Raw genomic sequence first — 25,636 nt, forward strand, 5'->3', positions numbered from 1 at the left:
CATTCGTGCGGGTCAGGGGGCTGGAGAGAAGGAAACAGAGTGAAAAGAGGATCTGAGAGAAGGAGAAAAATGGACATGAGAAGAAACAGATGGCGTAGGAACAGAAAGAGAAGGGCAGACGGAGCAAAAGGGGAAAAGGAGGAGGAGGAAGTAAGAAAAGGGAAAGGAGAGGAAGGGAAAATGGATTAGATGAAAACAAAAGGAAGAAAAGTGTGAAATAAACGAGAAAATGTAAAACTAAGAAGACGATTATAAAGAAATTAGAAAGACGAAAACAGCAATGGAAAGGAAGGTACGCCTTCCTCTTGATGCCTCGCAACTGAAAGCAATGTATACGTATAATGTCCCTACGTACAACAGCTTCGTCAAAGAACGTAAAAATTAAATAACAAGGCAATGGTTTTATCTGTATCTGTACGACATCCTACAGCGGTACTTGTAACGTAGGCAACTTACGTTGCCAAGGCTACACACAACGGACCCTTGAACCGAAGTGCCCCTCTCACTTAACTCGGTACACTGGGCGCCCACCAAGGTCTCTCGGAGATCATAAGCCACTTCATTTCAGTTGCTCGAGCAGATGGGGTAGCAGTAAACTGAAACATGAAGTGAGAGTAGGTCCCCTATACACACATCCAGTTGTTTGTCGAATTCGATGCATCGGAGGCTGCTGAATCGGGTGCCCGCGCGGAATACTGACTGACTGGCGTTCTTTACGTAAGTGGAACCGTATTTAGAGGTTACTGAACAGGTTGGTGTAGCAGCAACGCTCTAGGTATCGGTTTGGAGCCGCTCCTTGTGGCCGGGACACTGGATATTCTGAATTTGTTGCGGTTTTCCTCAGTCTCTCCAGGCAAGTGTCGGGACAGTACCTCGATCAGACCTCAACCTAAAACCTTTCCAAGTCATCACTCACTAATCATCCTATCATACGACGCTCTATAATAGATACAGAGTGTGTCGTGAAATAAAGAGGGGACACAAGTTCGTTACCATGTTCACAAAATCACCATTATGTCCTATCCTGACGACGATAACAAATCAAAACCTGATTCAGCAGGAAATTAAAAGGAGATTGAACTCGGGTAATGCTTGCTTCCATTCAGTCCAGAACCTTTTGTCTTCTCGTCTGCTGTCCAAAAACATAAAAATTAGAATATACAAAACTATAATTTTGACTGTGGTTCTGTATGAGTGTGAAACTTGGTCTCTGGCATTAAGGGAGGAATATAGACTGAGGGTGTTTGAGAACAGGGTGTTGAGGAGAATATTTGGACCGAAGAGGGATGAAGTGACAGGAGCTTGGAGAAAACTGCATGACGAGGAGCTTCATAACTTGTACTCTTCTCCAAGTATAATTAGAATGATCAAGTCAAGGAGGATGATGTGGGCAGGGCATGTAGCACTAATGGGTGCGAAGAGGAATGCATATAAGATATTGGTGGGAAAGCCAGAAGGAAATAGAACACTGGAAAGGCCAAGACGTAGGTGGGTGGACAATATTAAAATGGAACTTAGAGAGACAGGATCGGATGGATTGATATGGCTCAGGATATGGACGAGAGAAGGGCTCTTGTGAACGCGGTAATGAACCTTCGGGTTCCATAAAATGCTGGGAAATTCTTGAGTAGCTGCAGATTTGGCTTCTCCTCAAGAAGGGCTCAGCTCCATAAGTAAGTACAGTAAGTAAGGGTAACCATGCCAACACCGATGCGGCAAACAAAGCTGTTGCGCAACCCACGACGTCCCCAATGACCCGAGCAGTTCCCACGTTCTAACCTTCATAATAGCGGCACACGTCAGACGACACAAGATATAAATCGGTTCATTTGCCAACTTAACACGAGTGTGTACTTCAGCATAAATTAGCGACGCGCTACGCAAACGACACTATCTCCTAACACAGACATGCTCAAGCGTCCGCAACTGCAGTGTTTCTATTTGGGGACTGGTATCCTTGCTCGGAGTGCGCAGTACAAACATAATTACTATTGAATTACATTTGGGGTTTCCATAGCGATTATGAGTTAGAAGGTGGTCTTTTGAGTTATGACACCGTATTATCTGGTAGGTGGTTAATAACGTCTCGGTAAAATCCATGTACGGTAGGTGATTACTAACGTTTCAGAAAATCTCCGTATAGTAGGTGGTCACTGACGTTTCGACGGGATCTCCGTATAGTAAGTGGTAACTAGCGTTTCGAGGGGATCTCCGTATAGTAGGTGGGCACTAACGTTTCGGGGGATCTACGTAGAGCAGGTGGGCACTAACGTTTCGGGGGGATCTACGTAGAGCAGGTGGTCACTATCATTTCGAGGGATCTCCGTATAGTAAGTGGTCACTAGCGTTTCGGGGGGATCTCCGTATAGTAGATGGTCACTAACATTTCTGGGGGATCTGAGTATAGTAGGTGGTCACTAACGTTTCGAGCGGATCTCCGTATAGTAAGTGGTCACTAGCGTTTCGGGGGGGATCTCCGTATAGTAGATGGTCACTAACGTTTCGAGGGGATCTCCGTATAGTAGGTGGTCACTAACGTTTCGAGGGGATCTCCGTATAGTAAGTGGTCACTAGCGTTTCGGGGGGATCTCCGTACAGTAGATGGTCACTAGCGTTTCGGGGGGATCTCCGTATAGTAGATGGTCACTAACGCTTCGAGGGGATCTCCGTAGAGCAGGTGGTCACTAACGTTTCGAGAGGATTTCCGTATAATAGGTGGGCACTAACGTTTCGGGGGGATCTACGTATAGTAGGTGGTCAATAACGTTTCGAGGGGATCTCCGTATAGTAGGTGGGCACTGACGTTTCGGGGGATCTACGTAGAGCAGGTGGTCACTAACGTTTCGGGGGATCTACGTAGAGCAGGTGGTCACTAACGTTTCGAGGGGATCTCCGTATAGTAGGTGGGCACTAACGTTTCGGGGGGATCTACGTATAGTAGGTGGTCACTAACGTTTCGAGGGGATCTCCGTATAGTAGGTGGTCACTAACGTTTCGAGGGGATCTCCGTATAGTAGGTGGTTACTAACATTACGTGGAAGCTTCGTATAGTAGGTGGTCACTAGCGTTTCGAGCGGATCTCCGTATAGTAGGTGGGCACTAACGTTTCGGGGGGATCTACGTAGAGCAGGTGGTCACTAACGTTTCGAGCGGATCTCCGTATAGTAGGTGGTTACTAACGTTACGTAGAGTCTCCATATAGTAGGTGGTCACAAACGTTTCGGGCGGATCTCTGTATAGTAGGTGGTCACTGACGTTTCGAGGGGATCTCCGTATAGTAGGTGGTCACTGACGTTTCGTGGGGATCTCCGTATAGTAGATGGCTACTAACGTTTCTGCGGATCTCCGTACAGTAGGTGGTCACTAACGTTTCTAGGGGGTAACGTTCCCACCTCATGACTCGTGGTACGCGGGTTCAAACCCGGCAGAGGTCGTGGAATTTTTAAGGGCGGAAAAATTCAGGGAACAAGTCCTCCGGGTGGAACTTTAAGCCGTGGGTCCCGTGTCGTAGCTTTACGGCACGTAAAAGAACCTCATATCTCCAAAGGAGGTCACTGAGCTAAATTCAAGGACATTTCCCGCCCAACAGTAGTCTCTAACTCCTCTGATAGATGGGGGAAGCATTATAGATACCGCCAAGCCAGTAGAGGCCGAACTCGCTGGCTCGGTCAGGACTGATGGTACGCACCAATATCGGTAGCGCATAGAGACTGGTAGAATATCAAAGAGGGAAGCACAATGGACCAATACTGGTCTCAGTGCATGGGGAAACCCACCCTCTCCAATAACTAACTAACGTTTCTAGGGGATATCCGTATAGTGGGTGGTCACAAACGTTTCGGGCGGATCTCCCTATAGTAGGTGGTCACTGACGTTTCGGAAGGATTTCCGTATAGTAGGTGTTCAGTTACGTTTCGATGGGCTCTCCCTCCGGTGGGAATCTCTGTATGGTAGGTGATTACTAACATTTTGGGGAATCTCCGTCTGGTAATAGCTTACTAAATTTTCCGAGGAATCGCAGAGATATCGATATCCACCTAAAAGACTAACCCAGAAGACCACAATGTAATTACATTACTAATAACTTTAAACTCGTTTGTTTACAACGAACTAAAGACTTGATGCGCTATTAAAATAAAAGAGACGTCAAAATCATCCACATTGAGCACAATCAAACTAAGAAACTTCATGGAACATAGTTCTTCTTGACAACGAATTGTCGCTAAGCTAGTTAAAAAGAAGTTGCGCCTTTCATGGAACCCGAATGCTGCTTGCCGTGCTCGCAAGATCCTACCACCGGACTCTATTCTGAGCCACATGAATTTCAATGGCGATCTAGTTGTCTCTCATACATAGTTTGCAAACGTTTCAGAGTAATACGTTGCCTCCGTCTTCAAGGCAGAAAGGGAAAATATATACTGCCATGAAGACCTCAAATCTCATATAGTTCAGTCGGGAACACATTATCACATTCCCCGTTTTAAAATTCAGCTTAATAATTTGCAACTAAATTCATGGAATCATGGAATAATTTAAAGTTTTGAATTTGCGTTCAATCCTCCACATCTGCAAAACCATCAAAAGTCATGTTTATTCTACAAGTAAGATATCTGTTCTTTAAAGTACGTAGGTGGGTCCAGCTAACTTGCTATTTGTTTTCTTTTATTGAAGACATGGGCATCAGAAAAATAAAATTATTCTATGAACAGATGGTGGCAACACTGCACTCACTGCCTGGCAGGTGGCCATGCGCCCAGCTACTGCACATTAGAGGCAATACACAGTGTGTCCAGGTTCTGTTAGGACTGGGTTCATTAAAAACACAAGACGTGAATTATTTTCAAAATGTCACTCTTTTTAATCAAAATAGTCTCCTTCTGAATCAATACATAGCTGGAATCGATAGAAAAGTTTTCGACTATACTCCTTTTGTGGAATCGCATTTAAAACTGCGGAACATTCCCTTTGGATGTCCTGGATGGTGTCGTGACGGTCTCCTTTCATCGCCAACTTAACTTCTGGGAACAACCAGAAATCTGCTGGAACCAAATCTGGCGAATACGGAGGTGATCAAGGACTGTGAACCCTTTCTTGCCAAAAAAAAATCGCGCCTCACGATCTTCGATTTGCGGGGTGGGGCATTGTCGTGGAGCGACCAGCAACCTTGCTCTCGATATTCAGGTCGAATTCGAAGAATTCTCGCCCACAAACGGCTGAGGGCTCCGAGATAATAATCAGAATTCACTGTTTGATCTTCTGACAGAAATCCCTTGTGAATGATTCCTTTGGAATCGGAGACGACGGTTAGCAGTGTCTTTACTCGACTCTTTTGCATGCGCACTTTCTTTGGTTTCGGCTCCTTTGGGCCCAACCACGCTGCACTCTGCCGCTTTGTGAGAGGCTCATATTGAAAACACCATGTCTCGTCACCAGTAACAATCGATTTTGTAAATTTTCTAGCAATTTGGGCCGACCGTAACATGTCTTTGTAGTGTTCCACTATGGCATGATTTTCATCGCCAGACAGCACGTGCGGTACAAAACTGCCCACATACCTTCCGTTTGCCCAAATCCTCGGTCAAAATTTGATGCACAGTACTTTTTGGTATTCCCAAAAGCTCCTCGGTGATTCTTGCAGAAACACATCTGTCTGATGCAAGGATTTCGGTCACTTTTTTCACATTTTCTTTAATGCCACTTGTTCTCGGCTTTGATGCATATGGGGCGTCTTCAATGTCCTCCCTGCCGTCACGAAATACAGCATACCATCGAAAGATATTCGAGCGACTCAAACAATTACTACCGAACACACTTTTCATCATTTCGTACGCTTCTCCGGCTGTTTGGCCTAGCTTCAAACAAAATTTAATGTTGGCTCTCTGTTCAGCCGCCATTTTCCGACGAGCGTCAGAACAGTACAGTTACATTCAAGGTCAGAACACATGATGCAGCGATGCTTGCGTTTTGAAATTATAGACAGCCACAGCTGAAACTTCAAGAATCTTAACGCCACCACTCGCCAACAGATGGTATTGCAGGGCAACACTTAAAAAAATTAGTCCTAGCGGATCCTGGACACACCGTGTATATGATGGCGTCAGACCATGTCACTCATAGAGCAGCACAGCGCTGTATCATCAAATTCGGAGTGGAAGGGAAAGTTAAACCAGCAGACATTCTTCCTAAGTTAAACGCACAGTATGGTGAAGAGACCATGTCACGTGCAAGCGGCTACGATTCGTAAGATAAGTTTTCTGAAGGCCGTAAAGAAGTGCAAAACACAGCTGTCAGCTGGCACGATCGCGGAAAATGTGTTTTGGAATTCTAGAGGAATGATCCAAGTTTATTTTCTTCCATGTAGTGTAAAAATTAATACTCAGTAGTATTACAGTAACTTGTTTCGCAAAGATGTGCACCAGGCTACTATGAACAAATGACATCGGACAACGATCGTCAGCATAAGACAAATTTGACGAAGGCGACCCTGGCACCAATGGGCTGGGAAATCACAAGCCACCCTCTACACAGTCCTGCCCTAGACCCCAGTGAATTACATTTCTTTGAATCAATGTAAAAGCATCTAAGAGGATGAACATTTCAAACTGATGGTGTAGCAAACGTGATGTCCTGCACTGGCTACGCTGTCAGCATAAAACATTTTTGGTGATTCTGGCATGTGTAGAGTTTTGTTAAAAAAATCACATCAACCTTGAACCACCTACGTATCTAGCGGCTCTGCCAAGTAAACTAAACAGTTTTACTCTGCCGAACAAGGGATGAAACTCAAGAGCTGAGGGCTCAGCTTGCATTACACGGTTCAAAGCACACCGCATCAGCAGTATTACACAGCTGACCGGATAACTGGTAGGTAAAAAATTCACATACTCTGAGATAGAAACTGCCACAATATCACGTTGTTCACCAAAAATCCCACATGGACTTCTCTCGATCTGAACACGCCTCTCGAACGTATGAAGACGATGCGATCGACCACCGAGTCAACTATAAATGTTACATAGCGTGCAAGAGAACAGGATGAGAAGTACGTGTATATAAACTGCATGGGCCTCCGCCGTTGGGTGATGTTGATGTGGAGCGCCACAGGAGAAGTTACTGCGTAGCACGTGACTGCTTAATCCTCTGCAGCCAACAGTAGCAGCAGTTCATTCCAGTCTCTCCTACCACAAGAGCGTGCCTCGTCCAACATTTCCGAAAACTCTCCGCTCCCTCTTCACATCAATGAAATGAAAAGTTTTGCTTTGAGGCAGATAACTCAAGGGCATATTATTTTTGTCAACGGCTTTATGTCCGGATTCTGGGAAAGAACGCGAAGAGAATGCGTGATTTAACAATCTCCTGTGGCCACTATCTACAAGCGGCTCGCTCGTTGTAGTCAATCAGAGCGCCTTTCAACTTTCAGAATAAATCCCTTGTTCAGAAATATGTCCAAAAATATGACTAGGAATTCAATATTTTATAACCGAAGAGCTATTGGTCATAATGTCCCAAAAGAGAATGGTGAGGCGAAGGAATTAGAAAAATCTGAGCACGTGTGGCGGTCTAGACTAGCAGTTCACCAGTGGGGCCACCTGCTATTTTCGTGGATAGGAATTTTTTTGGTGGTGGGATGTTAAAATCCGTTACCAGTCTTCAGACAGATTTTCTTCCTGTTCACTGGATATTTTTGTACAAGTGTTGTGTATCTATGGGTCTGTACTGCACAAAAGCAACCCTTCACCTTCAAATGTGCACTTGGGCGTCGATTAACTATAGATAATAATACTTTCCTCATATTTCGCTTTAAACTGTAAATTAATAACAATTTTCTTTGCAAGACTTGCTTTACATATAAAGCGTCACAGACTCTAGGTTTTAAGTTATGTGGCCACAGAACATGTTTCTGACTTTTAAAGGCAGCTATGGGACTGCTTCACCGCTGCAGAATTTGAATTACATGTTGGGGAAGTCATGGCAGTTATGAGAGGCTAATTTATTTCTTCTACAACAGCTGATGTCTAGTTCATTTTGTCCACGTCTGCAAATGATTTCACATTTAAAATATCGTTACATACGTCTCACAGGTTAGATTTAGCAAATTTATATCAGGGAACAATCTACTATGTACCAATGACCATAAGGAAAAATATGTAAAGCTGGCATGTGTAAAACATAACAAAAAATCAAGACACAGTGTTTATCACACAGAGATATTGGATTTTTGGACATTATCCATGGTCCTGGTTTTAAGATAACTAAAAACACATGACGTTTCGGAAACTGGATCTGTTTCCGTCCTCAGGTGAGGGAAAAACACCTATTCTATTGGGTCCCTTCGAAAGAGCTAGCCTCAATCACTGTGTTATACACCACTGTCAGAATCCTATAGTAACTACAGTGTTACCATCTTCACAAGTGTCCTCCACTGGTCCCTACCCTCAGCCAGATAGATCCAGTCATAACCATCCCATCTGATCTCCTTAAGATCCATTTTAATACTGTCCACCCACCTACATCTTGGTCTTCCTAGTGGTCTCTTTCCTACTGGCTTCCCCATCAGTATCCTATATGCATTCCTCTTCTCCCCCCTTCGTGTTATATGCCCTGTCCATCTCATCTGCCACTACCCTGAGCGACCTGCCTTATACATACTTCTAAAGTTCCAAGTACCAAATCTCGTAGCAATTTTCTTTCACTTAGGTCGCTTATTCAAGGAATCCATCCAAGTCTGAGATTTCTTGAACATTTTCGTACTGAGCTTACTTTTTTCGATGACGAGTTGTTAACCCCACGCCCAACCCCCAAGCTGTAGGACCACCCCCTGTTGGCTGTCCGCGACTGCTTATTCAATATATTTGCGGCTATCCTCCATACCTGGAGGCTGTCTCCTCCATCCATAACCTGAGGATGTGCCATGCTGTGGGACAAGGGACACACCTAACATGGACTACACAGACATAAACATTTATTTATTGCAGATTCAAAGCTAACTGCACCACACACACCACCCCACCATAGTCAGAAATTATTTTCCTTCAAATGTCATTAAATATTTACCGTACTGAAACAAATTTAAATAAAAAGTTACAAATTTCAATGACATGCATGTGTTGGGTCACACTCAAGTCTTGTATAATAATGGATTTTTTAAAAAATCAATAAATTAAAGCTAAACTCCCCATAATGTGGTGGATAATCATAACAGATCTATATGAACCATGATTAAATTGGCTGACAAACTTTGTGTGCAACCATAATATCAAGTTCTCTCACTGACTGATACGCAAACGCAGACCTCATACGTGAAGGCAGGCAGACACATCCTGCCTATTATGCATTAATTTTGGGAATTTTGTACAAAGAATGTTCAAGAATTGAGTAACAGTCTTTACAGACAACAGAGACACTCACTTTTCAAACAAATTTTACCTGGAAAGTTACACAGACTTCTGATGCCATCCATATGTTACTGTTAAAGGGTGTAATTCCGCCATTTCAGAGCAAACCTAGATATTTCAAACTGTGACGTGTTGATCCACAACAACACAACATACAGAGAGCCTGTGAGCTAACAGAAGAGTCCCTGTTATCAGAGTCTGAAACTTAGTAAAGCAACTGTAATAACAGCGAGCAATATAACAGATTACAGAACAATACTGCACACTTGTAAACTGTGTAGTTATTTGCAAATAAGATAATTCAGTGTCCAATCTAATTACTGATCTGAACCCTGTGTATAGTCACTAGCATGTGAAAATACATTAACTGAATGATTTTGTTAAAACAAAATAAGAGAAAATTTTGCAATGTAAGTATTTATACGCCAGTCACGGTAGCCGAGCGGTCTAAGGCATGCACTGTCTTCGATCGCTTGGAAGCTGGGATCATGGGTTCGAATCCCACTCAGGGCACGGATGTTTGTGTGCGTTTTTCTGTGTTTGTCTACAGGCAGAGGCCTTGTGACGAGCTGATCACCTGCCCAAGGAGTCCTACCAAATGTGTAAGATCTAGAAAAACCGAAGTGAACGGAGAAGTTCATGGAGGTAGGCCTAGGCCCACTGGGGCTGTAGTGCCAAGGGAAAAAAAAGTACTTATACATTATAAAATACCTAGTTTTACACAAATTAGCTATTTGACTGCAGCTTAAATGAAAAATAATTAGATTTTCAGCAGGCATTTTACATATTAACAAAACGTTTTGAGTAAAATTTGTATTGTGAGGCAAAACGTTGTATTCTATCTAGTTACTTCATTTACACACCTAGTTTCAAGGCTATAAATTAATGATATTTTTGCAGAAAGACTACAGACATAATAAGTCAAGGTCAAAATTATTTGAATCAAATTTAAATAAATTGTTGAAGCAAAATAAGAAAGTAACAAATCATATTGTGACATGTGGGCTGTTTCTAGGAAACAGATGGGCAAACAGGTTGCCATGGAGAGACTGATTCCTGGAAACCAATTGATAACAAATCATGGCTTCCTTGAATATGGAAACTGAACGTTGTAAACACTTAGAAAACCAAACGGCTGCTTGGGAATTAACACATGGATTCTGTGACAACGCATTCATGAAGAAAAGTAACAGAACCCTTGGGGGCAGTGACTTCTATCCAGGCTGCCTGTACTTATACCATCAAGTGCATTATTGAATATGAGAGATTCAGATTCGGAGGGAAGTCAGAGATTCCTCATAGAGATTCATCAGACAGATGTTATTCAGAAGAAGTTCAATGTGTGAGCTGTTCTAATTGTCTGTAATTGTAAAGAAGTGACAATAAATCCAGTCATTAAATCCAGAACCCACTATTATTAGTCACACCAACCCCTAATACGTGACAATATTAATAAACTGCTATTTATTGCAACATGAATTATTAGTATGGAATTTTGAATGACATAAAACAGATATCTTGACACAAGCACATGCTATCAGAGCATGCAGGAATGCACAAATGGCAATCAATGTGGTGTTAGGGATGTGTGCACAATATGGGCAAAAATTTTTCATACTTTACCTAGGTAACAGGTAGAAACATTAACTTCATTCCAAACCATTGCCTGCTTTCATTTAGTTATTTTATGGAACACTAACTATAAACTTGAACAATCACATACTTCAACTACAGCATACACTTAATGCAAGAAATAACTGAATAATGTACGGACAAACATACTTTGATAGTACCACATATACTGAATGACTTAGCACTTACAAACTGTTCTTAACAAAGTCAAGCTATGAAAGAGTAACCTATTTGAATGAGTCATTATCATCATGTCCTGGAATTAATTTATTTAGACAGATACCATAAATTACGGGTAAAATAAGGGTCATAATGGTGCAGTGTTTGCTAAGTGTTTTGAATCATTTTACACAAAACCGACAAGACGCATATTTACGGCTGACAGTAGTGCACAGTGTAAACATTTTCACAGACCCAAGTAGATTAAGATATACACTCTCTTTCCCACATACATTATTTTGGTCTAGTGATCATTTTGGGAAACAGGGGAGTAATAGTCTATGGGTCATTATTATAAATAATTAATAGGCAAAAATTTTAATGTGTCGTGAAGCCAATAACATGGCACATTCCATGTTTATTTTTTCAAGTTGGTTATTTAACAATGCTATCAATATCAAAAGGGGAGCCAGGATAGTGTAGTTGGTATAGTAACTGGCTATGGGCTGGACGACTGAGGGGTTGTAGTTCAAGTCCCAGTAGGGTCAAGAATTTGCTCTTCTCAATGTCTACCAGACCGGCTCTGAGGTCCACCCAACCTCCTATCCAATGAGTACCGAGGGTAAAGTAGCCGGGGCATGAAGCTGACCACTCATCTCCAGCCAGTGCCAAGGTCAAGAGAATGCGGATCTATACATCCACTCCCCCATACACCTTCATGGAGTAGTGCTTAATTAGTTAAGCACAGGGACAACTCTATTTTTACTTTATCAGTATTGAGATCAAATAGCATCAGATGGTAACGTGATTAATGAATGCGGAGCAATTCAATGAATGAGAAGTGGCAGGGGAAACTGAAGTGCTCGGAGAAAACCTGTCCTAGCACCACTCTTTCCACTATGAATCCCACATAAAATGATCTGAGATCAAACTCAGACTGCTGCGTTGGGAACAAGGTGACTGAATACCTGAATTATGGAATGCCTGTATATCCAATGTTGTAACACCAAACAAACATTCTAGCGAAGCACAGCTAGGCATTGCAACAACCATACAAAGCAAATGTTAAAAGTTAGAAATATCTTCTCCTGAATGGATTCATATAATTTCAGTACAATACAAACAAAAATTACATTCACTCTTTTATGAATGTGTTTGTTCAAATTTCTGCACTTTAGATAATAATGTAACCAGGATAAAATACGTGCACAGAACTGGACCAATATAACTAGAAAGAAATATGTATGAAGGCATTTCATTTACCACCATCTGATGTAGATTCACATCTAAATATAAACTGCAGAAATTCATACATACAAACCCTACCTATGTGATATACTACATATTTCAGCAAACTTCTTTAATCCTTTGTATCGCCACATCATAACGCCCTATTCAAGATAACTACTTAAAATTAATTGAAACCTTTTTGATATAAATCACAAATCTACCACAAAAATCTACATACATAAGCCAAATGTGCTGTGCAGTAAACAAACAACTAAGACGCTCATTTGGTGTTATATTTCAGCATCCTGTTGCACTGTGGAACCATTTTTAGATCGTAAGTATACAGTCTATAATGCAACAATAACCTTATATACCTTATATACAGACACTAAAAATATAATTAATGCACTAAAAGTGCTTGTTAAATACTTCAACTTGTTGCAATGAAGAACTGAATGTATAAGTTTAAGGACATTTTAAAGTATTTAACAAGCAATTTTAGCATATTAAATACATTTTTAGTATCTTTTATATAAGGTTATTTTTGCATTAAAGGCGGTATACATATGATCTAAGAATTTCATTTGGTGAGCTTTAATGGGCATAAAGGTAAATATCATTCCTGAACCAATGGATTTCCTGCAGCCATCAAAGTAATGTGTTAAACTTAACGAATGAATCCCTTCAACATCTGCAAACACTGTTCCTTTGTACTACAGCCCAAATGAGAAGTTCACCCCTTTCCTTTTAACCTCATCATTTCCAAGTTCTTTCAATAGGCTGTAATACAAGAGGTCCAAGCACGTTAGTATGACAAGTAAGCAGTCTGCTAATTCAAGAATACTAGGCAGTATCTGTTACAGGATTAAAAATATTTAACTAAATAATACTGCAATTCATTTTCTTGCAGTCTGGCAAATGCTACAATAATCCTTCCAAAGTGGGATAAGCGTGGAATATTATTATCAAATTTACTATAGCATAAATGAAGAACACTAACACAATATGTAAACGTACAAGGAGAGAGAAAGATAGCATCTTCAAGTACAGTGTTCCACAGAAGTACAGAACAATTATGAACAAGTGTCCTTCTAGTCGAATGTGGATGGGCATAAAGAGATGGGAAATTGGCAAGGTTTTATTAGCATAATGAAAAGCAAGTAAGTATACAGTTTCACAATATCAGAGGAAAACTTAAAAGTGTGTAGCATCCATGAATCATTTGGCCTTACAGAACAAGCTGCAAAGAACATTATGCTTGACAGCAACTAAAAATAAGTTGAATCAAGAACAGAAGTACATGGGAGATCAAGGATGAGTAAGTGGAACCAAATCTAATAGTGTCAGTGTGGGCCAAACAGACCTAGGCCTTGCACTAGATGATAATGCTGATGATAATGATGGTGATGTATAAAATTAATGTGAAAAAAATTGAAGACATTTTTTCTTTCATAATTACTCCTTAATATTCCCTATAAATGCAAATTATGAAATGTTAAATATTAACTAATTAATTATTTGTTACAGAGTTTCCTAGAATCAACCAATAGTCGTTGCCGTTGAAAACTGTCAAGATTACTCTAACGATAGATTTGTGTACTACACTGGTATACACAAATCTCCATATTCACAACAGCAAATATAAATATCACAGTACTTCTTGGGCATATCACCAAGTAGCTTTTAAATAACAAATCTGCAAAATTTGCTGCTTCCATCTTCAGAGTACAAGAGCCAAAAAACATGATCTCCAGTAAACATGAAATCTGTCAGTCTTATATAAAATGACTTTAACCACTGCAACACATACAAACAGGTTTCATGATCAGCTGATTTTGAAAACGTGAAAAACATCCTGTTTCAGCATCATAATAGACAATTTCTTGCTCTATACCCATCCAAGTGGCAGGTCAGAGATGAGACTCCAAACTTAAAGACCAAGGATGTGATACTGTACTGCTTATGCAGAACTATGACACACCTCAGGTGGTCATGACAGATGAGTATGGAGCAAGAAAGACTGACGATTTGCATGAGCAAACCAAAGAAGGTTGAAGAAACCACAAATCACAAATCTCATGTGAATTCATCCAGAACTGAACCTGAGCTTGCATGGTGATAAAGACTGCCTAACTGCCCAAGTTCCTAAGCTATGGCACTATGTTACAATATTTGAAAGAAAAATAACCAATACCTATATCAGAAACTCCACTCCTGCACTCAGTTTGGCATGGTCATAAATATTTCAACAGAAACAAGCCATTTAATTGAGGAACAAACTGCAGGATATAGACTCAAAACAACATTATAATGACAAATGCTTGGAATGATAAGGCACGCCAGTTATTTCCACTTCTTTCAAGAAAACATATGTACACCTCACACACAGCTACTTCTGCAGTTTTCATGAAAATATCCCAACACCTTCAACTGGAAGAGATAATAAACTGTGCAATATGTAAGGGACATTCCCAAAAGGAAGACAATAAATTTTTGTTTCCATATTCTGTCTATTTTGCAGGTATATAATGTTCTTCATGCTACTATACATTATTTACATTCAATTATCAAATTTCATCACAATAAAATATTTCAAAATACATTACACTACCATTTCATAAAGTTTTCATTTCTGTTTGCTGTGATACTGCACTATAATAAAAATGCAGACATACACGTATTTACAGATGGTATACATCAAATTACATTAGTATCAGTTAGTTTCACAGTCTCATGTGCAACACTAATGTTCTATAAAACTTACTAAAAGCTATTCACTTTAAAGTTTTACACTAGATGTTTTGACCAATGTAGTCATCATCAGGTGTTAGAAATTATGGATGAGGAAACTGCTGTTTTCTTTATCATTGCTTAGGTTATTAATATACAGTCCCCTTATTGTGCATGTGTGTTCAAGGTGGTGGGTTGTGTTCCTTCCTGTTATGCTCTGCTTTTTGTGTCTTGTTTTTAAATGTTATATTAACAACCTAAGCAACAATAAAGAAGACAGCTGTTTCTTCATCCATAATTTTTAACACCTGACGATGACCACACTGGTTGAAACATGTAGTGTAAAACTTTAAAGTGAATAGCTTTTAATAACTCTTACAGAATATTGGTGTTGCACATGAGACTGTGGAACTATGGAACTAACTGATACTACTACTACTATTAAATCATATTAGTTTTTAGGACTGAGGTGCATCCAAAGTTGACAGATATTTCAGTTGCTACCTTTAGGCAAAGGTCTCAAATGGGTGAGAGAGAGACAGACAAATATGCAGATAGTGGCTAGTCATATCATTAAAAATAATCACTGGTTTCAGGATCCATGTTTTCCATGAAATGAATAAGATCACTGGCCTAAATTTCTAGGTTATAAAAATCTCTGAGAATACACAGGCATTTGCCTGAATATCCAGTGTACAGTCAAATCCCACATTTCATTTTCAGAACTTGAACTCATTTTGGGAGTCACTGGATAAAATTCTTAATCGAAACCTTAAATATTAAAATATCCATAATTTAAATATTTCCAATTCTAATATTCCATATGCAACATAAATATCAGTGTCATCCTTGAATTATGCACAGTTCAAAATCTTCCACAGCTTTAAAGTTGATAAAATAGACAAGTCTACTCACTGCTTTCCTCTTGTCGTCAGCAGACACAGCACTGTGGGACCGATGCCGAAACATATCCATCACCTTAGACACTGCGCCCCTGCCACTGCTACTCTCAGAGCCTGCACGGGGTCGTCCCTGTGTATGGCAACTTGAAGATTCAACATGGTTGTGGTGAGACGAGGAATCAGAAGACGATTTGTTGGATGGAGATGATGACATATTAAGGGAATGCTGCAAAGATAACATATCAGTGCTTGAGGATGCTAATATCTTTAGTCACTTTAGTGCTGTAAGCAAAAATATGAAACACAATAAAATCTGCCTTGGGTGCCACTTGGCCAAACAACGGTTGTGTCAAGTATGAATCCCATGAGAAGAATCAACAGAAATATATTCTAAGATAAAACAATAATTTGAAATATGAATTAAAAATCGTATGTCTTTCTCAGTGTGACAGTTCAACCATATGCAAATGCTAATGAAGCTCCTGGTAACTTAACAGCCCTATCTTCTGGGACACAATGCAGTGTAGCCTGTTGAAAGACAACCAACATTTCAGAGGGACATGTCACCTCCATCACTTGCTTTACTCCTCAGTCCTGAAGATGTAGGCATCATGTTCCTATGAATGCAACAATCATGGAGAGAAATGTTTGCCACAGAGACATGCAAGTTTAAATACGATGTTTACACAAAGTTCCCAAAATATACACACAGCTTCAGTGATTGGATGTGTAGCAAAAAATATTTAGGTACTGTGTTCATTACAGACACAAAATAAAGTGAGAATCCAAAGTTTGGAATGAAACTCGATTACGTCTTAAATCTGGTTACTTCAGAGAGTCTGCACTATTCACAGAAACAAATTACGGATGCAGATAAGAATCACTGCTCTGGAGTGATCCAGGACTTAATACAAAACAACAATTTAAACACTGATGACAAAAGGCAAAAACGAAATTGGTGATTATGTAATGTGTAATAAGTCATATGAATGTATGTACGTAATATTATAATCATTTTTCAGTACGTTGAATAAATGTATACATTAGCCATTTCTCATGTCTACAACATTCTGTAGGAATTGGTTTAGTGCCTGCATATTTTCACTTAAAGAATTAAATACTGAACAGTATTAAAACAAAATACTATGGCATAGTGGTTAACATTTCTGCTTCATATTCCAAAAATACTGAGATTCCCTGTCACATTAGTCTGACAGTGTCAGGATCCAATGTACACAAATAACATGGGGGAGTGTTAACATCAGCTATCATTTCCTTGACTTAACTAACTAATTATATTAAGATAACTGGGTAAGTCGTGATATCCTTATTATACGAGTCTCCACTCCAAAATGAATTGCTCTTTGGACCCTTCTTTTCTTAGCAATTTGTTTCAAACCACTTCAATACATGTTATCTCCTCAGAGTAATAGACCATGTTCATAACTGTGCATAACAGCAGTCAGAAGGTTATTTCATGTCTCTTAATCAATGAGAACCTCAAATCGTGGATCTACAAAAGTACATAGCAACATGTTCTAGAAACCTACATAACACAAAAACAAATTGGTCTCTAAAATGCACATAAATATCACTGGAGCCCACCTGTACTAAGCATCTCTACCCTGTTCACCTAACAACTTTTTTGTTTATTCAGATATTTTATGACAGTGAATCAACTGTTCGGTTTCAACAGTGCTTAATCTGTTGTAGCAAGATGATTAAGGAAGGATAAATTTGGAGGCAGGTTGGAGAAAGTGGTTTTAGTCAGTGTTTAACATATGGTAATCTGCTGGCTCTTAACTTTCAGTGTTTGAACACCAGACAATATTGTGGCAATTTACTAAATAATTACAAGCACTTTCTGAATTAATTCTTTTGTGAATTTCATCATGAACCTCACATTTTTCGCATACTTATTCAAATTCTGAAACACACTTACACTCATATTATTTATTACCTAATATCATTACTGATATATATAATTCATTAAATTATTCATGAAACTGATGACTTTAAATAAATTACTGACAGAGAAACCTTAAAAATGGTCTATAGTTCTTAACTGTTTCAAAGCTACCAACAGTCAATGCACATAACAGCCTGTTAGTGTACAATGCACAGGACCAGTAGAAGTACATGACAGCTAAATGACTCAATTAATTTCAGAACTGTTATTCTGTAGATTATACATGGGACATGTGTCAAATCATTCACTGCCTAAAAGACAAAAACAATAATGCTGGCATATGAAAGAGATTAAGATGTATCCTTGAAGAGTATTGCCCCCTAGGATGTTATGGCATGTAGTCTGGTAGAACTTTAGTAATGTTCCAGAAGAACCTACTGCCTCCATTCTTAGGGCCGAAACGTCCTATAAAATACCAATAAATTTCTACAAAGCTACATAGTGTTTGGCATCCCAGATAACAGTGCATTTCATAGCCACAGCTGTCAGAACCTCATATCTCAAAAGACATACCCTTGCACTCCACACAAACACAAAATGCTGCACTTGCATTGGCCATCACCTGGTCATACACCACACAGTCTCAAACTACAGCTGTAAACACTGTTCAAGGTGGCCTACTTGTGTGCCAGTACCACCTACCACCAGAGTGATAATTAATTCCACCACAGGCTGACAATATGAAAAGGGCATATGTCACCGCCCAAATTATGGTAACCTCTTTGGTTTTATGTTTATCATGAGGCTTATTAAGATGATTAATCATAAATTTTGAACATTTGAAATAAGATCACTATGACAATCTCTAGTTAATACAGACTGTATGACAGCAGCTTCAGCAAAGAAGTTTTGAAGGCTGCCTAGCAGCAGCATCTTGCCTAACCTCACAGATGTATGGAGGAGTTAAAAAGTAAAAGGAGGTGCAATGAATGAAATGAAAGGTCACTAGAAAGACTAAATATAAAACAGATTGTACAGTAGGTTCAATAAGGGGGACACGGTAGCATAGTTGGTTGAGGCACTATGCTACAAGCCGGAAGGTTGTGGGATCGAATCCCAATGAGGTGGATTTTTTCAATTGACCTAATCCTTCCAGCTGCACTATGGCCCTGGGGTTGACTCAGCCTCTAACAGAAATGAGTACCAGGAATATTCTTGGGGGTAAAGGGCGGCCAGCGTGTAAGGATGACAACCTTACCACCATCTACGAGCCAACTGTCTAGAAAATGTGGAACCTCGACACCTCACAACCCTATGGGCCTCCAAGGCCTGTTACAGGGATAGCTTTACTTTTACAGTAGGTTCAATATTGGCCTGAAGGGCAGGTGGCCTTCACTCAATAATGAAAAGGGGACAGGATTACTTTTACATGACTTAAATTTAAAATTTTGAGGGACATTTCACAATAGGGAGTAAAAGAGTGTTAATGTTCTTCCTGCAACCAACAGGTTTGTCAGGTAAGATTAAAAAAGAGGTAAAATTATCCCTGTGTTTAATTAAGCACTGCACCATAAAGATTTATATGTAAGAGGAGATAGAGTTCCATGCATTCTTAACTTTGGCAATAGATGAACATGAATAACTAGTTTCATGACCTGATCATTGGGAAAAGAGTAATTGTAATCACTGAACAGGAGGCTGGGTGGGCTGTGGAGCTGGACTGGACACTGTGGAGAAAAGAGAAATGTCTTGCCCCTGCTGGGAATCAAACCCCAATTCCTTTGTTGTCCAGTCCACAGCTTAGTTGCTATACTGATAGAGCTATCCTAACTGGCCTACCAATTTATCATGTGTGCAAGAAAGAGTCATTTATTTATCATAGTTGACACAGATAAAGACAGGCTTGCAAAAAATGAGCAGTCTGTTCACAGGTGGATATCCTTGGTGACAATGATAGTAGTCAGCTATAACTTTTCTGTAACACAAGCGAAAACATTACTTATCTGTGTATGTTGAATATGAACACACAAAAATCTATTAGTTAGTTGCAATCTAGTGAGTGGGAGAAGGCATGCGCCTGAGCAAAAACATAAAAGCATTCAATCATCCTTAAAAAGGCAAGTTTTGTATGTAAGAAATTTCAAAATAACATATGCAGCATGTTAAATGAATCAAGAAAACTTATCAATTCCAGTTAGGCAGTTATTCTCCTTGCAAGCTGCCTAACTGCACAAAAACATAAACACAATTCACAGTTCCACTTCAACATTTGAGAGCCAGTATCTATGAAATAACGCATCACATTTTACCCCCACTTTCTCTCATGGTGCTTGCAATATCATGTTAAATGATAAGGTGAAGAGTAAACAACAGACTGGAGCTATTGGGGAAGTGCCCACTGTCTACTGTCTTTATTACTGTTAGGTGCATATAGATGGACAAACAAGTCCAAGTTTAATGACACACTTCTGTGTTAACACACCTGAATATAGTTTAGCACGTGGAAGAATATACAAGACTTTAACCAGATGATGGCTACAGTCACACACTAATCAACAGACGTTTAGAACAAATAACATTACTTCACTAAAATGTGTACAATAATTTTTGAGTAATACACAACAAAACCTTTATTCTGATAGGGATATACTTCTACAAATATCACTGGTGGAGTATACACAATAGTCGGTTCAGATGGGCGTAGTTCCTCTCAATGTCTGAGGGATGCCATTAATCACCAAAAGTTCTTGAGGGGGGGAGCACAATATTGAGCAGTTGGTGGAATGAGAACTAACTGAGGAAACCGCAGTACTCGTTGGAAACGTGACACAGTACCACTTTGTTCACCAAAAATCATGCATGACTTCACCTGGGATCAAACCTAACCTGCCCCAGTGGAAAGCTGGTATCTAACCACCTCAGCTATGGCACAGTCTAACATAGTATTATAGCAAAGCTGATACTTTTAATTGTTATTCTCCTGTAATGGCATATTTTGGTGATAGTTTAATGTAAAGAGGTGGGATGAAAGAAAGGCAAGGAGAATGCCAACAAATACAAGTGATGGGAAAGAAATATGAGAGAAAGGAGGGAAGGAGATAAAGGTATGAAGAGACATCCCACTGATTTTTCAATGGGTATTAAGCATGTAAGATTGGGTATCATTATTACATGTATATACCGAATAAAAACAGAAAGAGAAATGTGGTTACAAAAATCTGATCTGAGCATATGATAATTTAATTATAAGCTCAAAGACAACTCATTAGTTAATTTATAGCATATCATTAGGAAGAATTGGTGCTTGTGCCAAATCTTTTTTTTGGGGGGGGGGCAAACTAGTTGATGGAAATGGGACTCTGATATTGCATGTGGGCTTACCCTTCTTTGTTCTGAATCAGAAGCTTCTATTTAATTAATATTAAACGTTAAAAAATGGTTAAATATAAGTAAATATGTTATGAACTGAACAGTGACATATTGCAGAAGAATGCCAGAAATTATATAGTATTCAGAAGTGTGAACCTGTTACAGTAAATACACATTAGCATTGTCAAAGTATATAACAATCTGACTTGTATTTTCTGTCAAGCATTGTGGTGTAAATGTTGCTAGTCATTTCAATATTTCTGCAGGGTATTCACTCAAATCTCAACACAGACACCTTCATAGATTTCACTGCAGATGCCAGCTGTAAGAGCTTCCTGTATCAGATTTCATAATTCTTTTACCATAAACATGCAGTCAGCATAACAACTGACTACGGGGAATGGCCAAGAGCTCAAAGTTCGAGTCCCAGTAGGGGCAAGAGACTTTTCTGTTTTCTATAGTGTCCAGACAGGCTCTGGAGCCCACCCACCTTCCTATATAATGGGTACCAATGGTTGTTTCCCTGGGGCTAAAGCGGACAGGGCGTGAAGCTAACCACTCACCTCCAATTAGTGCCAATGTCAAGAATATATGGATCTATGCATTCACTCCCCTATACATCTTCATGGAGCAGTGCTTGATTAGTTAAGTAAATGGACAACTTCACCTTTAAGTGAAAATCGACCCAAAATAAGTACAAATCTCTCTTTTTTCTGGATATATTAAGGGTCCTAATCTTTTGTGCGTAGAACATTTTCAGCAGGGATTACCTAGGGATATTAGCACGAAGCTCACAAAAGTGTTCAGCTAACAGAAGTACTGCACGTGTCAGCGACTTCCAACTTCATTCATGGACAACAGACATTCAGACATGCGTTAAAGCAGCAGGAGATCTTGGTTTCATTCCTAACTGATGTGACACAGTTCTATACTCAGCATAGGACAATTTTGCCAAAGTAGTAACAACAATAATAATGGTAATTGAATACCTGCATGGCACTTTTCATCTGTGAGATGATGGTGCTGCCCGCACTACCAGGCTTCTTGGCACGAGATGCATCTGACTTTGAGCGCGGCCTGAAGGCATCTAAAATTGTTGCTGGTTTTCGGGAAGGGGAAGAGGCCTGCTGCTGATGCAGTATATCATCTCCAGACTTGCGTCGCTGCCTGGAACTTGATCCTGTCGTTGTGGATGATGCATTGGCAGCACTGGATGGTGAGGGGCTCGATGAACCGTGTCCGACATTCAAATGTCGAGTATGTGAAATACTCCAAGTTCCTGCAAACATATACCAGCAATAAAAAATTCAGCTGAACAGAATGCAGTGTTCTTGCATGATGCCCTTTCAACTACATATGTTAAGTTGCACACTGAACAGTAGGATAGTTTGTGAATGATTACATGGAAAGAGTATGGAAGTAACTGAGCAAAGCATCTTACATAATAAATGTATTGCCAGCATTTTCATGGAAGAATTAAGGAACACAATGAAAACCATGTCAGAACTGCTAGTCTCATGAACCATATTCAAAACCAACACTTCGCAAATATGGTTTTCCCAGTAACAACTTCTGGTTATGATAAATATATGTAGTCAAGTGCACTTTAGACAGACCATGTACACAGAATGGGAATAAAAGAGGGAGGCCTAGAAAGTGATGTAAAAGAGAATTTTAAACCTGGTATAGGCAATAAGTTGCCTCAAAAACAAGAAGATATTGATAAACTGGGAATATATGTAAATAATAACAATAAAAATGAAATACTTTTGTATGTTACTATGAATCTGCCCACAGTGTGTGTAAATAAAACTGAAGGAACCTTGTTTACTTTCCATACAGTACGGACAATTCTTCATAAGATGAGGCACCGACTACACTATTAATTAATTTACAACATCATGGGCCTACATTCTTATATAAATGAAATATTCAAACTTCCAATTGGTCCATAGAACCGTATGAAAAGTAAAAAATCAAAGACCGATTCAATGTTGTATAACATCAATTAAGTTTTATCTTGTTTTATACATTAACTTTCAGTTTTTTATATAATCTGACTTATTGTATTGTTACACAAAGTATTTTAACATTGTATCCAATCTATTGTACAGCAGTTCAATGGTATTTGTTTGTTACTATGTGTTTGCCTGATGATGGCCGTTAGTGGCTGAAACATGTAGCGAAGCCATAGATGGGAGCTGACCCTGATTTTTTCTATATGTTGTCTTTTGACGGTCAATAAAAGCGTTGAACCTATATTTTGTCACAAAAGAAAAGCAAGTCACAACTGTTCTACTCATTGAGTTGAATTATAATTAAGTTTAACTATTAAAACAAAGCTATATTAAATGTGTTTACAGTAGCTGAAGCAATATTTTTTAAGAAATAACATCAATTAAATTTGGGAAATTCTTGCTATCATTCAGTTATGCATCTTTCATCTTCCCCATTACTATATAAAAACAATAACAACAAAAATTAAACATACAAAACTATAATTTTGTCTATTGTTTTGTATGGTTGTGAAACTTGGTCTCCCACATTACGAGAAGGACAAAGGGTGAGGATGTTTGAGAGTTTGAGAATACTGTACTTAGAATATTTGGACCTATGAGAGAGGATAAACTGCAAAGTGAGAAGCCTCAGTATTTGTTTTCTTGGCCACATATTGTTAGGATGATCAAATCAAGGATGATGGAATGGGAAGGGTATGTAGCACGAATGGGACAAATGATAAATGCATACATATTTTGGCAGACAAATCTGAAGGACAGAGCTACTCTGGAGACCTAAGCATTGATGGAACGATATTAAAACGGAACTTATGGAAATAAAATAGCAGGCTGTGGACTGGATTCATCTGGCTCAGGATCGGGGCCAACGGCGGATAGTATGGTGATGATCATTGTATTTAAAAAAAATTACAGGATGTAAAGCAGGGATTATGGGGCTGGCATATACGCCGAAATCAAATACGCCATACAATCGTACAGTACCTCCCATACAGAATTCAACCGAGATGTGCTAAACGGTTTCGAGGGTGAATAGGCGGAACTAAAATGCACAATTTTCACCTTCAACTTCAAGTTGATACAGTGGATGTTTCCCTTTGAATGAAGCAGTCGTAGTTCCGTTATGCAGCACAAGAGCGCACAGTGCGATGCGACCGTGCTACCATCTGCCGGGGCAAATTGATACTGCATATATCTCAAAGAATGCAAATACCCAACACAATATTTTTGTTATTGTTTTTCAATAAACACCGTGGATATACCCAATCATTCTCGAAATGTGCACTAAACAGTCTTCATTTTAACTGCACATTGTGCCTCCCAGGATCGATAAAAGGCAGCGATATTGTGATACTGACTGAAACATGGACCAGAGATTATAGTTAGGGAACGGATTAAAATGCAAATACATATTTCTTTCTTGCAACCAGAAAGTATGCTCGTTTGGATATATGTATGAGTTACTTCATTTCTTAAATTTTAGATATGGTTTGAAGGTTTTAAAATTTGGAGAAAAGTTTTAAAGGATTTTAAAATTATAACTAAAGATTTTATAGTGCTAGTACAGGAAAATCAAAATTGACGTGTGCAAAATAATCTACATACCAGACAGATATCAACGAGGTAGATGTTGATAATAACGAAGAAAATAACAATGTGTTTTTTAAATGTTAAATTTTAGACTGGGTTCAGTGTGGCAGCAACGTAAGAGTATACACCTGATGATGGCCGTTAGAGGCCGAAACATGTAGTGTAGAAGAGAGCAAGATCAAAGACATATAATATATATTGTTTGCACTTGGGACGGACTTTGTATCATTTATCGTGTAGAGTGCAACAGGATGCTTAAATATAATATTGTATCAGCGGGAGTTCGAAGGAGAGATGATAAGTACGGATAACGAGATTCTTTATTTCCGAGCGTGTGAGAAAACAGTTGGTTGTGAAAAACGTGTTCAACTGCTTCAGCATTTGAATACTAATATACACAAAGAGAATATTAAAATTAAATCCACGAAAAGTGCTCCTGTTCAAAAATTGCTTAGTGAATTTTCTTATAGTAGTTTTTTACGATTTTCTTTTGATTTATGCGAAGCCTTTTTAGCGGCAGATATTTCGCAGTGGAAACTAACCAGTCCTACTCTGAGAAACTTCATAGAGAAGTATACACAGCGCAAAGTGCCGGATGAATCTACTGTGCGCAAAAATTACATGAAGCAGTGTTACGATCTTACAATTGAAAGCATTAGAGATAAGATTCAAGATAATTTTGTGTGGGTATCAATCGACGAAACA

General features: G+C 39.3%; 1 protein-coding gene across 7 annotated transcripts in view; it reads right to left on the minus strand.

Annotated features, from left to right (window-relative positions):
• LOC111862597 (5'-AMP-activated protein kinase subunit gamma-2) overlaps positions 1 to 25,636 on the minus strand; it is a 469,740-nt gene that overhangs the window by 173,066 nt on the left and 271,038 nt on the right. For all 7 annotated transcript variants that reach the window (XM_023848122.2, XM_023848113.2, XM_023848135.2 and 4 more), the window contains 2 exons: positions 22,316 to 22,605; positions 16,062 to 16,274 (listed from right to left, as the gene is read on the minus strand). In XM_023848122.2, coding sequence (XP_023703890.1) covers positions 16,062 to 16,274; positions 22,316 to 22,605 — 503 coding nt within the window. The remainder of the gene's footprint in view (positions 1 to 16,061; positions 16,275 to 22,315; positions 22,606 to 25,636) is intronic.

This window comes from Cryptotermes secundus, unplaced genomic scaffold (genome assembly GCF_002891405.2).
Source record: "Cryptotermes secundus unplaced genomic scaffold, Csec_1.0 scaffold1031, whole genome shotgun sequence".
Lineage (NCBI taxonomy): Eukaryota > Metazoa > Arthropoda > Insecta > Blattodea > Kalotermitidae > Cryptotermes > Cryptotermes secundus.